The following is a 16,892-nucleotide window of genomic DNA, read 5'->3' as shown; positions in this document are numbered from 1 at the left end:
ACGATATTCCTGTGTTTAGGCAGTATGCAAATATCCCATTTGCTCGATCAAAATTGGACGATATTCTTGTTTTTAGGCAGTATGCAAATATCCCATTTGCTCGATCAAAATTGGACGATATTCCTGTTTTTAGGCATTGTGTGAAACTCAGGTTTGCTGGATCATCATTGCTAGATATAGCGCCATTTTACACTTTGTTTTAACCTCCTGTTTGCTCGATCTCTGTCATGCAGGCGTCCATTCCTGTACCACGTGAGTGGTTTGCTTATTGTGCCAATTACAAACCGTCCCTGCGATCACACTGTGTTGTACATAGAAGTCGTACACACCGTCGTCATGGGAACAGCGTTGTCTCCCGACTGCTTCTGCTTTTTTCGCCTTTGGAAGTATCTGACGGTTTTATCTTTTATCACCTGTATGGAAGAAACATAAAAAATTCACGATTTAAAAAAAGAATTGCAGTCCAAAAACAAATGGCAAGGTATGATACAGCAAGGGGAGTATCTAGTGTTTACTCCCAAGGAAGACATTGAAGTCGTCTATGTGTTCATGTCATTCCAATACTCTTTTCTTCTGGTACTTATAATGAAAGTTTGCAGAAAAACTCGAGGTTAAACGATCCTCACCTCATATAGGTAGTCAAATATTTCAAGAATGGTGAGGATACTAGCTCCGATAAACAGGCACATTTGGCCTCCAATGTCACCTGATCAACAAAATCAAGGAGAGAATTGAGGATTAGTGAAAGCAACTGATATCAGACATCCATGGTAAATGTACTGTGGTCGGGGAAGGGAAGCTACAATTATTATTGATGTAATAGTTGGTTAAATTGATCATGACGCTTACAGATCTATATACCTACATGTAAGTTACACCATTTAGTTATGTTTACCACATCTTTGGCAACTGCTGGAGACTGCGAGCAGCAGCATAAATGAATAAAGTTGGACTGAGTTGCAGATAACCATTTGTCTTTCATTGTTATTTGTCTTTCATTGTTATTTGTCTTTCATTGTTATTTGTCTTTCATTGTTGTTTGTCTTTCATTGTTGTTTGTCTTTCATTGTTGTTTGTCTTTCATTGTTGTTTGTCTTTCATTGTTGTTTGTCTTTCATTGTTGTTTGTCTTTCATTGTTGTTTGTCTTTCATTGTTGTTTGTCTTTCATTGTTATTTGTCTTTCATTTTTATTTGTCTTTCATTGTTATTTGTCTTTCGTTTTTATTTGCATTGCATCGTTATTTGTCTTTCATTGTTATTTGTCTTTCATTTTTATTTGTCTTTCATTGTTATTTGTCTTTCATTGTTATTTGTCTTTCATTGTTATTTGTCTTTCATTGTTATTTGTCTTTCATTGTCGTTTGTCTTTCATTTTTATTTGTCTTTCATTTTTATTTGTCTTTCATTTTTATTTGTCTTTCATTTTTATTTGTCTTTCATTGTTGTTTGTCTTTCATTGTTGTTTGTCTTTCATTGTTGTTTGTCTTTCATGTGTATTTGTCTTTCATGTGTATTTGTCTTTCATTGTTATTTGTCTTTCATTGTTATTTGTCTTTCATTGTTATTTGTCTTTCATTTTTATTTGTCTTTCATTTTTATTTGTCTTTCATTGTTATTTGTCTTTCATTTTTATTTGGCTTTCATTGTTATTTGTCTTTCATTGTTATTTGTCTTTCATTGTTATTTGTCTTTCACTGTTATTTGTCTTTCATTGTTATTTGTCTTTCATTGTTATTTGCAGTATTGTTCAAAACGACACAACTGTATAGACATGCTCGCCTTGTCATCATATAATCATTTTGGCACAGGTTATAGGTCAGTCAGGTCAGGTATGGGGGCATGCGCCGGAGCAGCGCGTCACCACATCCACTTTCCGTCGGTACTCCAGGGGCCTCCGTCTGGTCATCCCCAAGGCAAGGACTTAAAGACTCAGACTTTCATCCTCCTGTATAGGTTATTAGGTACTGACAGCACCACACCCCATGGATTCACTGAATCGAATGCTTTGAGGAGAGCTTGACCCAAGACAGGTTGTCCATGTTGACCCGAATGCAAATACACTAGTTACGGCTTTGACATTGATGAGGAAAAGGTGGATCAGTTTGCCAGGGAGCAGCAGAGAAGGTTGGAACTTGGAACTCTGCTGAAAGATTAAGCGAATGGTAAGTACCTGCCTCGATGTAGTTTTTTTATTTGATCAGATCCTCTCATTATGCTTTATAGGCCCTATGGTTACCTGTGAGAAGGTAATTAAAAAATAATGCTTTTGATCATATAATTTGTTTCCAATACATGCATTCCATCCCACAACGGGCATGAATGTGCTGTGTGCATCCCATCCCACAATGGGCATAATGGTGCGGTGTGCATCCCATCCCACCATGGGCATGATGGTGCGGTGTGCATCCCATCCCATGATGGGAATGATGGTGCAGTGTGCATCCCATCCCATGATGGGCATGATGGTGCAGTGTGCATCCCATCCCATGATGGGCATGATGGTGCAGTGTGCATCCCATCCCATGATGGTGCGGTGTGCATCCCATCCCACAATGGGCATGAATGTGCGGTGTGCATCCCATCCCACAATGGGCATAATGGTGCGGTGTGCATCCCATCCCATGATGGGAATGATGGTGCATTGTGCATCCCATCCCATGATGGGAATGATGGTGCAGTGTGCATCCAATCCCATGATGGGCATGATGGTGCAGTGTGCATCCAATCCCATGATGGGCATGATGGTGCAGTGTGCATCCCATCCCATGATGGGAATGATGGTGCGGTGTGCATCCCATCCCATGATGGGCATGATGGTGCAGTGTGCATCCCATCCCATGATGGGCATGATGGTGCAGTGTGCATCCCATCCCATGATGGGCATGATGGTGCAGTGTGCATCCCATCCCATGATGGGAATGATGGTGCAGTGTGCATCCCATCCCATGATGGGCATGATGGTGCAGTGTGCATCCCATCCCATGATGGGCATGATGGTGCAGTGTGCATCCCATCCCATGATGGGAATGATGGTGCAGTGTGCATCCCATCCCATGATGGGCATGATGGTGCAGTGTGCATCCCATCCCATGATGGGCATGATGGTGCAGTGTGCATCCCATCCCATGATGGGAATGATGGTGCGGTGTGCATCCCATCCCATGATGGGCATGATGGTGCGGTGTGCATCCCATCCCATGATGGGCATGATGGTGCAGTGTGCATCCCATCCCATGATGGGCATGAATGTGCGGTGTGCATCCCATCCCACAACGAGCATGATCGTGCGGTGTGCATCCCATTCCATAATACGCATGATGGTGTGGTGTGCATCCCATCCCACAACGAGCATGATCGTGCGGTGTGCATCCCATTCCATAATACGCATGATGGTGTGGTGTGCATCCCATCCCACAACGAGCATGATGGTGTGGTGTGCATCCCATTCCATAATACGCATGATGGTGTGGTGTGCATCCCATCCCACAACGAACATGATGGTGTGGTGTGCATCCCATCCCACAATGAGCATGATGGTGTGGTGTGCATCCCATCCCACAACGAGCATGATGGTGTGGTGTGCATCTCATCCCACAACGAGCATGATGGTGTGGTGTGCATCTCATCCCACAACGAGCATGATGGTGCGGTGTGCATCCCATCCCACCATGGGCATGATGGTGCGGTGTGCATCCCATCCCACCATGGGCATGATGGTGCGGTGTGCATCCCATCCCACCATGGGCATGATGGTGCGGTGTGCATCCCATCCCACAATGGGCATGATGGTGCGGTGTGCATCCCATTCCATAACACGCATGATGGTGTGGTGTGCATCCCATCCCACAACGAGCATGATGGTGTGGTGTGCATCCCATTCCATAATATGCATGATGGTGTGGTGTGCATCCCATCCCACAACGAGCATGATGGTGTGGTGTGCATCCCATCCCACAACGAGCATGATGGTGCGGTGTGCATCCCATCCCACAACGAGCATGATGGTGTGGTGTACATCTCATCCAATGATGGGCATGATGGTGCAGTGTGCATCCCATCCCATGATGGGAATGATGGTGCGGTGTGCATCCCATCCCACAATGGGCATGATGGTGCGACCCCATCATGCTCTCAGAGGTCCAACTTTTTGAAGCTACGCAGCCTCCCATCCAAAATGCAATGGTAATGGTACTCCATTTCTGGATTAATAATATATTTATTTTGAAGCCCCTCTGAGTCATTTTACCATGCGAGGCAATACCTCATCTGATTTTCTTCCCGAGAGTGTGATCCCTTGGAAGAGATCCTGCGGATGGAACATGCTATGCAGACCTCGCTAGATCAGCAAAATGTAATTATCGGTCTTTCCTGGGACTTCCCTTAATCGATCCATGGTGGAGTAGTTAGTGTGAGGGTCACGCATATGTGCCATACAAATGGTGTGTTCACACTACTCACCCAACAGGCTCGCCACTTCGTAAGCTTTGGTCTGTTCTATCGTCTCGTAGTTCAGGGTCTCGAAAAAGATGTTCAACACAAGAAGATTTTCTCTGCAGGAAGAAGAAGATTTTAAAACGTTATAGTCATAGTTGTCTCATGAGGAAATCAGGTAGATGGTGTGGGCTGAAAGAGAGTGAGAGAGACAGAAGGAAAGTGTAAGAAAGGAGCAGCATGTGATTGAATGTCTTAAATATGCAAATAAATGGGTTTGTAAGTTGAACAAGCGTTACGCCCTAGGTCCCCCGTCGGTGAAGTGATGTGAGTTGACAAAGTGGAAGACGCAGAAAACATGCTATGATATGATATTTCGCTCACAAGGTTCAGACATACATGGAGGCGGCCATCTTGGATTTTGACGTGGCGACCCAATTTTCAATAGCGTTCTTCCTTATGCCTAGATACACCCACACACCAGATTAGAAGTTGGTACTTCGCTTATTTTTCAAGATATTCATCTCACAAGGTTCAGACATACATGGCATCAGACATACATGGTGGCGGCCATCTTTGATTTTGACGTGGGTTGCACCCACACACCAAATTAGAATGCGGTCCTTCGCTTACGCACGCACGCACGCACACACGCACGGACACACGGACGGAAGGGAAAGCCATAGTCCCCCTTTCGCTACGCTGTGCGACGGGGGACAACTACGAGTTACATGACTGTTAGTGAGGGTACAGGTTCATCAATGTATCAGAAGGCTGAAGGGATGGCCTAGAGGTATGCACATTCACCTCTAAACCATCGAGCCTGTGTTTGAGCCTGACCCTGATATAAACTGTCATCCTGATGTTTCACAGGAAGGGTGATTCATTAATGTGTGAGCTGTCCCTAAGATTGGATAATAAACGGGCATCCCATCTGCTGACATTCGTTGGTGGACATTGAAGATCCCATGGTGTCCTTCTCAAAGAGTGGGCAAGCTATCAGTAGCACCATCAGCCACACCCCTGCATCAGTGGCACAGCCGCATGAGCTACACCCCCACCTCAGCTGCACAGTCGCATGAGCCACACCCCCACAGTCACATCAGCCACACCCCCACATCAGCTGCACAGCCGCATCAGCCACACCCCCACATCAGCCGCACAGCTGCATGAGCCACACTCCCACATCAGCTGCACAGCCGCATGAGCCATACTCCCACATCAGCTGCACAGCCGCATGAGCCACACCCCCACATCAGCTGCACAGTCACATCAGCCACACCCCCACATCAGCTGTACAGCCGCATGAGCCACACTCCCACAACAGCTGCACAGCCACATGAGCCATACTGCCACATCAGCTGCACAGCCGCATGAGCCATACCCCCACATCAGCTGCACAGCCACATGAGCCATACTCCTACATCACCTGCACAGCCGCATCAGCCACACCCCCACATCAGCTGCACAGCCGCATCAGCCACACCCCCACATCAGCTGCACAGCCGCATCAGCTACATCCCCACATCAGCCGCACAGCCGCATGAGCCACACTCCCACATCAGCTGCACAGCCATATGAGCCATACTCCTACATCACCTGCACAGCCGCATCAGCCGCATCAGCCACACCCCCACATCAGCCGCATCAGCCACACCCCAACATCAGCTGCACAGCCGCATCAGCCACACCCCCACATCAGCTGCACAGCCGCATGAGCCACACTCCCACATCAGCTGCACAGCCGCATGAGCCATACTCCTACATCACCTGCACAGCCGCCTGAGCCACCCCCCCCACATCAGCGGCACAACTACATCAGCCATACTCCCACATCAGCCACATGAGCCACACACCCCACATCAGCGGGACAACCGCATCAGCGGCACACCCGCATCAGCCATAATCCCACATCAGCCGCACCCCCAACATCAGCCATAATCCAACATCAGCCGCACCCCGTATCAGCGGCATAATCACATCAGCCACAACCCCCACATCAGCCATAATCCCACATCAGCCGCACCCCCACATCAGCCATAATCCCACATCAGCCGCACCCCCACATCAGCAGCATAACACCATCAGCCATAATCCCACATCAGCCGCATCAGCCACACCCGCGCATCAGCCGCAAAACCACATCAGCCACACCCCACTTGAGCAGCATAACCGCATCAGCGGCATAATCACATCAGCCACAACCCCCACATCAGCCATAATCCCACATCAGCCATAATCCCACATCAGCCGCACCCCTGCATCAGCGGAATAATCACATCAGCCACAACCCCCACATCAGCCATAATCCCACATCAGCCATAATCCCACATCAGCCGCACCCCCACATCAGCCGCACCCCAAATCAGCGGCATAACACCATCAGCCATAATCCCACATCAGCCGCATCAGCCACACCCTCGCATCAGCCATATAACCGCATTAGCCACACCCCATTTCAGCAGCATAACCACATCCCACATCAGCGGCATAATCGCATCAGCCACACCCCACATCAGCGGCATAACCGCATCAGCCACACCCCACATCAGCGGCATAACCGCATCAGCCACACCCCACATCAGCCACACCCCACATTAGCCACACCCCACATTAGCCACACCCCACATTAGCCACACCCCACATCAGCCACAATCCACATTAGCCACACTCCACAGCCTCGTGCTGCATATGAAGGAGGAAGCAGCGTATCAGCGCTTACGCGATATACGTCTCCGTTTTGTTGAGCTTCTTCGCCAGGTACTTGGCAGATGCTTGGCTTGGAATCCTCACCATGGACAGCTCCTTGTTGTAGCGAGTCATGTTGCAGGGACTTTCACACACACAGAATTCGCTGTCGTTCTCGAACAGGAAATCTGTCCACACAACACATGCAACAACAGCTTGTAACCCTAATTATGTTTAAGCCTCATTCAAAGGTTGAGGAGAAATTCCATCATTAGGAGAAAGAATTTAGCGGGATGATACATTTGGCATCATTGGAGCTAAATGTTGATTCCATTGACTGTTTGAGCAAGTACAATCAGCATTATGGATGTTAAGATTGTTAATGAGATAATGGATTCGATAATTAATGTAAGGAGTGAATGTAGATTTTGGAGTCAGCTTTTCAGGAATGTAGAGAGTATACCTCCATGCAGTGACCTGCAAATGTATTCACCCCCCCCCTCCCGCCCCCAAAGGTTTCACATTTTGATGTCACCCGAGCTTATTTCATGATGTTTTCAAATCAAACCTAACACATAGAGTCTTCACAAACTACTCCAAAGTGATAAAGCTAAAAAATGCAGATAAAATGTGAATTGGTTGGATAAACAGAGAAAACTAGAACGGCACTCGGTGGAGCGCACACCTCCGCCAGGCTGAACAGTTTATGTCTTGTATCCCACCGATAGGCCTGATCTGGATTCGGACCTGAGCCAAAATCGAATCATTTCGTCCTTGTCTCGTATTACACATCTCTGCCAAATTTCGTCCGAATTTGTCCACAACTTTTTGAGACATCTTGTTCACAGACAGACATACAAATAGACAGACAGGGGTGAAAACATAACCTCCATCCACCTGCGGTAGCGGAGGTAATCAGATGATTCTCAGTTGCACAATTATTCAAAACCTTTGCCTAATTAACCCTAAATCACTTCAGGAGCAAATTAGTTGTTTGTAAGGTGACAAAATAGGGTTTAATAGGTTCACCTGTATGTAATTAGTGCTTACACTTGAAAATTAATCTCCCACACTTATCTCAGGAGTTTTAAGGTGAAAGCCACGTTTTTTTTTTTGTTTGTTTTTTTTTTTACAAGATCGAGGCTCGTGTAAGTGCTAACATTGATCACAAAAAGACATAGTAACACATAAAACATAAGACATATGATAAAGGGAGCAGGAGACAAGATGGGGAGAGAGAGAGAGGGGGAAGCACACAAGTACAACATTTGAGAGCAGGGACATCGGGAGATCTGTGGGAGGGAGAGGGCTTGGGGGGAGGTGGGAGAGTTATAAACCACATGGACACAGCTCGGACTTCCAGGAAATAAGTCAGAATTTCAAGAAAGTGGATCTGGGGTGAATTAGCGGGGGTAGAAAAGATCAAGGTTTTGGATGGGGGAGGATAAGAGATGGTGGTGAACAGCTGTTTTAAAGATCTGGAGGGAGGAGTGGGATTGAAGGGAGTGGGGGAGTTTGTTCCAGAGGCGGGAGAAAAGAGGAATGAAGGAGTGAAGGTGAGCAGAGAGCCGAGATTTTGGCAGTTTAACCATAAGAGGGCACTTGGTTAACCAACAAAGTAATCATGAAGACCAAGGATCTTTCCAAAGAAGTCAGACATGGTGGTGGAGAAGCACCGTTCAGGAGAGGGTTATAAGATCATTTCAAAGTCACTCGTTATCCCTTTGAGTACGGTGAAATCCATCATTGAGAAGTGGAATACGTGTCATACCACCCAGACTACCCAGGCCAGGTCGCCCATCCAAACTCGGCAGCCGGGCAAGCAGGAAACTAGTTCGGGATGTCACTGTAGATCCTGGATGTCACTATAGACTGTAGACAATAACCTGGCGTGACCTCTAAATTATCTCCGATCTTGTTGCTTTTTGGGTTGTAGAGCCATCTGATATCGTGGAACAAGGAGGCAGCCAACAGAGGAATTTTGATGTTGAAATTTTATCATACTAGGGCATGCCCGTACGTGGGTGCCCGTTCCTTGCCAAAAAAAAAAAAAACGCTACCCGTACGCTCTACCCCGCCCGTACGCCCGTAAACAAAAAAAACAACGCTCTTCGCTTCCGCCCTTCGCTCTGACTGAATTGGGAGAAATAATGCGCATAAGAAATCGAGAAATTATTATTTTCTCCGGAAGAAATCGAATTACGAACCGTAATGGCGCACGCGCTCGGCTCGGCTCGCTCTCACATCGGCCACGCCTACGCAACAACGCGTTCTGTGATTGGCTGCCGGAAGTGCAGTCTTCACTGTCCGGAAGGTCGCAAATCGCAGTTACGATGAATCGCAAATTAGTTTTAATTAGTTTTAAAACATAGTTTAACGGCAACATAGTTTTCCAACGTGAAATAAATGAATACGCTCTCAAATGTGCCGTCCGAGGCAGAGTCTGTTCGCCACGTTCGACACACGTGATAGCTCGCTGCTCTCTGATTGGTTGAATCGTTTTTTGGACATAGCTCGGTAACTACTTCTCCGATTAATATGAAACCTTGAAAAGGCACATCCTCGGGTCCCCAGCAATATACCTGGCAAGTTTCAAGTATATCGGACCCGTGGTTGTCGAGAAACAGCGGTCACAGACATACAGACATACAAACATACAAACATACAAACATACAAACATACACACAGAGATTACTGGAATTATAGATAGATGAATCTAGACCACCGTAATATTCAGTGATGGTTAAAAATCAGGGAAAACCTTTGTGGGGATAATTGAAAAATGTTGTTTTCTGAAAGGGAAAAAATCTGGGGGATGTTCAGTTACCAAGCAGCTAGATAGTGCTTGCCAAGATAGCCGTTCCTTATCAGCGGTTCAAAAATGGAGTGCTTGCTCGAATGTTTAAACCACTTTGCTCTGCAAGAAACCTGGTAAATGAACACACCCCCGATGTTCTTGGTAAATGAACACACCCCCGATGTTCTTGGTGAATGAACACACCCCCGATGTTCTTGGTAAATGAACACCCCCCCCGATGTTCTTGGTAAATGAACACACCCCCGATGTTCTTGGTAAATGAACACACCCCCGATGTTCTTGGTAAATGAACACACCCCCGATGTTCTTGGTAAATGAACACACCCCCGATGTTCTTGGTAAATGAACACACCCCCGATGTTCTTGGTAAATGAACACACCCCCGATGTTCTTGGTAAATGAACACACCCCCGATGTTCTTGGTAAATGAACACACCCCCGATGTTCTTGGTAAATGAACACACCCCCGATGTTCTTGGTAAATGAACACACCCCCGATGTTCTTGGTAAATGAACACACCCCCGATGTTCTTGGTAAATGAACACACCCCCGATGTTCTTGGTAAATGAACACACACCCGATGTTCTTGGTAAATGAACACACCCCCGATGTTCTTGGTAAATGAACACACCCCCGATGTTCTTGGTAAATGAACACCCCCCCCCCGATGTTCTTGGTAAATGAACACACCCCCGATGTTCTTGGTAAATGAACACACCCCCGATGTTCTTGGTAAATGAACACACCCCCGATGTTCTTGGTAAATGAACACCCCCCCGATGTTCTTGGTAAATGAACACACCCCCGATGTTCTTGGTAAATGAACACACCCCCGATGTTCTTGGTAAATGAACACACCCCCGATGTTCTTGGTAAATGAACACACCCCCGATGTTCTTGGTAAATGAACACACCCCCGATGTTCTTGGTAAATGAACACACCCCCGATGTTCTTGGTAAATGAACACACCCCCGATGTTCTTGGTAAATGAACACACCCCCGATGTTCTTGGTAAATGAACACACCCCCGATGTTCTTGGTAAATGAACACACCCCCGATGTTCTTGGTAAATGAACACACCCCCGATGTTCTTGGTAAATGAACACACCCCCGATGTTCTTGGTAAATGAACACACCCCCGATGTTCTTGGTAAATGAACACACCCCCGATGTTCTTGGTAAATGAACACACCCCCGATGTTCTTGGTAAATGAACACACCCCCGATGTTCTTGGTAAATGAACACACCCCCGATGTTCTTGGTAAATGAACACACCCCCGATGTTCTTGGTAAATGAACACACCCCCGATGTTCTTGGTAAATGAACACACCCCCGATGTTCTTGGTAAATGAACACACCCCCGATGTTCTTGGTAAATGAACACACCCCCGATGTTCTTGGTAAGTGAACACACCCCCGATGTTCTTGAGACCTGACCCTAGATCTACTGTAATTTATATACTCCAGAGAGAAATGGCCCTTCCTGTCGCCCCCGTCGGGAACGGGCGAACGAGATCCCTAAAACTAGCAAATGATCCACCTGGTTACTGCTGCCACCAAAAGTGCACGCAAATTTCACCCAAGTCTGTTTAATTGTCTGTCTGATTGTTTGTCTGAGAGCAGGATATCTCAAAACGTTATGGATGGATTCAGACGAAATTTGATGGGCAGGTAGGGTTTGTGACACGGACGAAATGATTCGATTTTGGAGGAGATCGGGGTCCGCATACTACTTACCTCCGCCGCCAAAGATTGCTCATCGTCATTTTTATCTGATTGACTTGAAGTTGAACGGCATTTCCATATTGAGTCACTGAATTGGGAAACAAAGTATTTTTAAGGTCAAAGGTCATATTCAGGTCAAATTTCTAAAATCGTAATTTTTATCTGATTGACTTGAAGGTGAACGGCATTTCCATATTGAGTCACTGAATTGGGAAACAAAGTATTTTTAAGGTCAAAAGGTCAAAGGTCAATTCATGGTCAAACTTATAAAATCATCAATTTTCATTTGAAAAATAATCAATTTTCATCCGATTGGCCTTAACTATGATTAAGATTGTCAATTTTAATGTTAAAATGGACAATTTGATGTCTCCAAGGAAACCTTTTTCTGGAGGGTGGGGATGGATTTTGCAAGTATCGTCCTCTGCACCACACCTTTCTTTTTCTGTCTGTTTGTGAACAGGATATCCCAAAAAGGTATGGACGGATTATAACAAAAGGAGGTGGATGAGTTGGTTCGGCTACAAGAACAAACTGATTGGATTTGGTTCAGGTCCGAATCCAAATGTGGCCTATCAATCGACACAAAATGTAAACTGTTCAGACTGGCGGAGGTATGCTCTCTACCGAGTGCCGTTCTAGTTACGTCTTCCACCAAAGGTGGATGGAGGTTATGTTTTCACCCCTGTTTGATCTGATATTATTACATACATAATGAAATACAAGTTTTCCAACAAATTTCAGAATCCTCCACCTTTGACCTTTGAAGGTCACAAAGGTCAAATTTTCAAAGTTGTCGGAATCGAACCGAATTTTCGGTATTGTGTAGCAAATTAGTCTCATAACAGATAATACATTCCTATTTATATATTTTCAATATCGGTTTTGACCTTTGTCATTGTATACCGCTCGCTCGTGAACCATCGTCGTCTCCTGACTTGTCTGTTTGTTTGTGAACAAAATATCTCAAAAAGTTATGGACGGATTCGGACGGAATTTGGCAGAGATGTAGCGTTTGTGACAAGGACGAAAGGATTAGATTTTGGTGAAGATCCGGATTACTAGAATTTTTAAAGTGATTCTTCACCATTGGGAGATGGGGCCAAAACGATACATAGCAGGATATCTCAAAAAGTTATGGACGGATTTGGACGAAACTTGTTGGGCAGGTTGTGTGTGTGACAAGGAAGACACATGAAAGCCCGCTTGGAGTTTGCAAAAAAGCACCTAAAGGACTCTCAGACTGTGAGAAACAAGATTCTATGTGCTTTCATGTGTCTCACTGAGGAGAGGCTTCCGTCTGGCCACTCTGCCATAAAGCCCAGATCGGTGGAGTGTTGCAGTGATGGTTGTCCTTCTGGAAGTTTCTCCCATCTCCACGCAGGATCTCTGGAGCTCAGCCAGAGTGACCATCGGGTTCTTGGTCACCTCTCTTACCAAGGCCCTTCTCCCCCGATTGCTCAGTTTGGCCGGGCGGCCAGCTCTAGGAAGAGTCCTGGTTGTTCCAAACTTCTTCCATTTAAGAATTATGGAGGCCACTGTGCTCTTGGGAACCTTCAATGCAGCAGAGATTTTTTTGTAGGCTTCCCCAGATCTGTGCCTCGACACAATCCTGTCTCTGAGCTCTGCAGGCAGTTTCTTCGACCTCATGGCTTGGTTTTTGCTCTGATATGCATCGTCAGCTGTGAGACTTTATATAGACAGGTGTGTGCCTTTCCAAATCATGTCCAATCAATTGAATTTACCAAAGGTGGACTCCAATCAAGGTGTAGAAACATCTCAAAGATGATCAAGAGAAATGGGAGGCACCTGAGCTAAATTTCAAGTGTCATAGCAAAGCGTCTGAATACTTATGTCGATGTGATATTTCAGTTTTTTCTTTTTAATAAATTTGCAAAACTTTCTATAATCCTGTTTTCTCTTTGTCAATATGGGGTATTGAGTGTAGATTGATGAGGGAAAAATGAATTTAAACGATTTCAGCAAAAGGCTGCAACATAACAAAATGTGAAAAAAGTGAAGGGGTCTGAATACTTTCTGAATGCACTGTATATATCGAGACCCAATCATGTCTCTTACCTGTAATTGGAGGGAATAACTTATCACCTCTCACCTAATCAATCACCCCAAGTGGCTAGGATTATAAATAAATTAACACCAACTTCCTTTGTGGAATGCAAGGCATCCCCCAACTCACATTTTATCTTCTCTACCATCACCATCCACCGTGTAACCCAGCAGGTGGTTAAAAGGATCACCTGATGAGTAAGATGCAAGATACACCTGCTGGCACGTTGTACCAATAGGTCCGACAGGAACGTGCAGAGGTAACACACTTACTTTTGAGCTCTCTCATCTGGATTTGATTCGTGACTTGACCACAAACTGTCAGATTGAGGCTTCACATGGAGGACGTTCCATCACAAAGTGCACAATCCCTTGGATTGACCTTGTTGTCCAGTCTGCTAGCACTCGCTGGTTGACATTAAATATCCCACGGTGTATTTTACGAAGGCTTGGCAAGTTGTCATTGACACCCTGAACAAATGACCAATTCATGCACAATTGTCATTGACACCAGCTCCAATTCAACGGCAGGCCTTGCCAGCCTGTTCGTGAAAGACTTGGGCTAAACACATTCCCGAGGCAAGAAGGCGTGAATAACCGTGGCCGTTAAAGTGGTAGTAGTAGAGATGGCATACAACTCTGCTCAGACTTCATCTGTAACGACGCATTAAAAGCACCAGTTTTATACAAAATTGGCAATACATTATAATAAAATAAAAATAAAAATAATATTGGGATTTTCACAGAGACAGTTACTGTACATGTAGAGGACTGTGTCCAACATACAGAGGGAGATAAAGTTCACACTAAAATTGAATAGATACCTCTGAAGGTAAACATGAAGATTAAGAAAGAGGGTCGGAGTATGTACGGTCGAGATGAAATTATCTTGGACTTCTATTCTGCAATCTTTTGTTTATCTGTCTGCACATTTTTGTTCATATTACTACACTCCTGTTTACATGTCTGCACATTTCTGTTCATTTGTCTGCACATTTTTATCTGTCGGTACCTGTTTATCTGTCTGCACGTTTTTGTTCATATTACTACACCTGCTTACATGTCTGCACATTTCTATTCATATGTCTGCACGTTTCTATTGATATGTCGGCCCATTTAATGGCTGCACCTTTCTATTCATATGTCTGCACAGTTTAATGTCTGCACCTTTCTATTCATATGTCTGCACATGTTTATCTGTCTGCACATTTTTGTTCATATTACTACACCTGCTTACATGTCTGCACATTTATATTCATATGTCTGCACATTTTGTTCATATGTCTGCACATTTTAAAAATATCTGTCGGCACCTGTTTATCTGTCTGCACTTTTTGTTCATATTACTACACCTGCTTACATGTCTGCACATTCCTATTCATATGTCTGCACATTTCTATTCATATGTCTGCACATTTTATGGCTGCACCTTTCTATTCACATGTCTGCACATGTTTATCTGTCTGCACATTTTTGTTCATATGTCTACACCTGTTTACATGTCTACACATTTTTGGTCATATGACTGCACCTGTTTACATGTCTGCAAGTGTTTATCTGTCTGCACTTGTTTATCTGTCTGCACTTGGTTATCTGTCTGCACATTTTTGTTCATATGTCTACACCTGTTTACACGTCTACACCTGTTTACATGTCTACACATTTTTGGTCATATGACTGCACGTGTTTATCTGTCTGCACTTGTTTATCTGTCTGCACTTATTTATCTGTCTGCACTTGTTTATCTGTCTGCACCTTTCTGTTCGTATGTTTGTCGAAAAAGTAACCTGTTAATGAATTTGTAAATCCGATCTGTGATTTCCTCGATGCGTTCAGAGTGAACGGTTCTTATGCAGCGATCCATGAGTAAGGTCATGGTGTAAACGAGGACCGTTGTTTACCTGTGATCTATTGTAATTTGTACAGGTGTGTTTTACTCACTTAGTGCAAGATCCGCGCATTCTCGATATTGCTCGGGTGTGCAATAAGGACCATCACCTGCATGCAGAAACAGTCTCACATATGGGGATCACGGATCATCGTCACGTTCATTTAAACATCCCCTCCTCAGCAACGTTTCTCACCGTCATTCAAATGCGGCGAAGTTTAAAAATTGCCATTCATGGATCATCCCGATTTCTGGGACCACTTTTCGTGGTCTTTGCGCATCCTGCGATCGCCATCAATATAAATCGGGCAGGAAACAGTTTGGCGCAAGAAGTAATAAATCTTAAACCATCTCAATCCCGATAACCTGCTCAATGAATTCGATGAAATGGACTTTCTGAAACGTGGAAATGTGGATAATTAAATCGTTTAGCAGGTGGAGATTAAAATGTGACAATCCTGTACTTTTAAGAAATTTAGGGTCGAATGACTTTGAGATGCTACAATTATAACTAACTAACTAACTAACACACACACACACACACACACACACACACACACACACACACACACACACACACACACACACACACACACACACACACACACACACACACACACACACACACACACACACGTTTTGTAAACTGCAGCCAACATAATTGGGAATGGTGATTCAGTGAATTGGCCGTCATAAGATTACTTAGTTGAACATTTTCATCTTGGTGAAACGAAAAACCTGACCTCTAACCTACAACCGCAAACACTCATAATGAAGAAAGGACTATATGTAATTACAAAAAACTTATTTGTTTAGTGTTTACATGAAATGTCAGGAAAAGCACAAAGCTGGAATTAAACCACATCTATGGTTGGAACAGCACAAGGCAAAACACACACCATCATGTTCACACGTCATCATGTTCACACATCATCATGTTCACACATCATCATGTTCACACATCATCATGTTCAAACATCATCATGTTCACACAACATCATGTTCACACATCATCATGTTCACACAACATCATGTTCACAAATCATCATGTTCACACAACATCATGTTCACACAACATCATGTTCACACAACATCATGTTCACACATCATCATGTTCACACAACATCATGTTCACAAATCATCATGTTCACACAACATCATATTCACAAATCATCATGTTCACACAACATCATGTTCACACAACATCATGTTCACACATCATCAGGTTCACACATCATCATGTTCACACATCATCATGTTCACACAACA

The 16,892-nt window shown here is 44.7% G+C and overlaps 1 protein-coding gene across 1 annotated transcript in view; it reads right to left on the bottom strand.

Annotated features, from left to right (window-relative positions):
- LOC137433762 (acid-sensing ion channel 1) overlaps nt 1-16,892 on the bottom strand; it is a 673,311-nt gene that overhangs the window by 11,623 nt on the left and 644,796 nt on the right. The window contains exons 5-9 of the mRNA XM_068126050.2: nt 15,677-15,733; nt 7,155-7,308; nt 4,460-4,551; nt 627-706; nt 330-413 (exon numbers count right to left, since the gene is read on the bottom strand). Coding sequence (XP_067982151.2) covers nt 330-413; nt 627-706; nt 4,460-4,551; nt 7,155-7,308; nt 15,677-15,733 — 467 coding nt within the window. The remainder of the gene's footprint in view (nt 1-329; nt 414-626; nt 707-4,459; nt 4,552-7,154; nt 7,309-15,676; nt 15,734-16,892) is intronic.

Source organism: Myxine glutinosa, chromosome 10, assembly GCF_964187855.1.
Source record: "Myxine glutinosa chromosome 10, kmMyxGlut1.1, whole genome shotgun sequence".
NCBI lineage: Eukaryota > Metazoa > Chordata > Myxini > Myxiniformes > Myxinidae > Myxine > Myxine glutinosa.
This window is presented reverse-complemented; position numbering and strand designations above follow the sequence as displayed.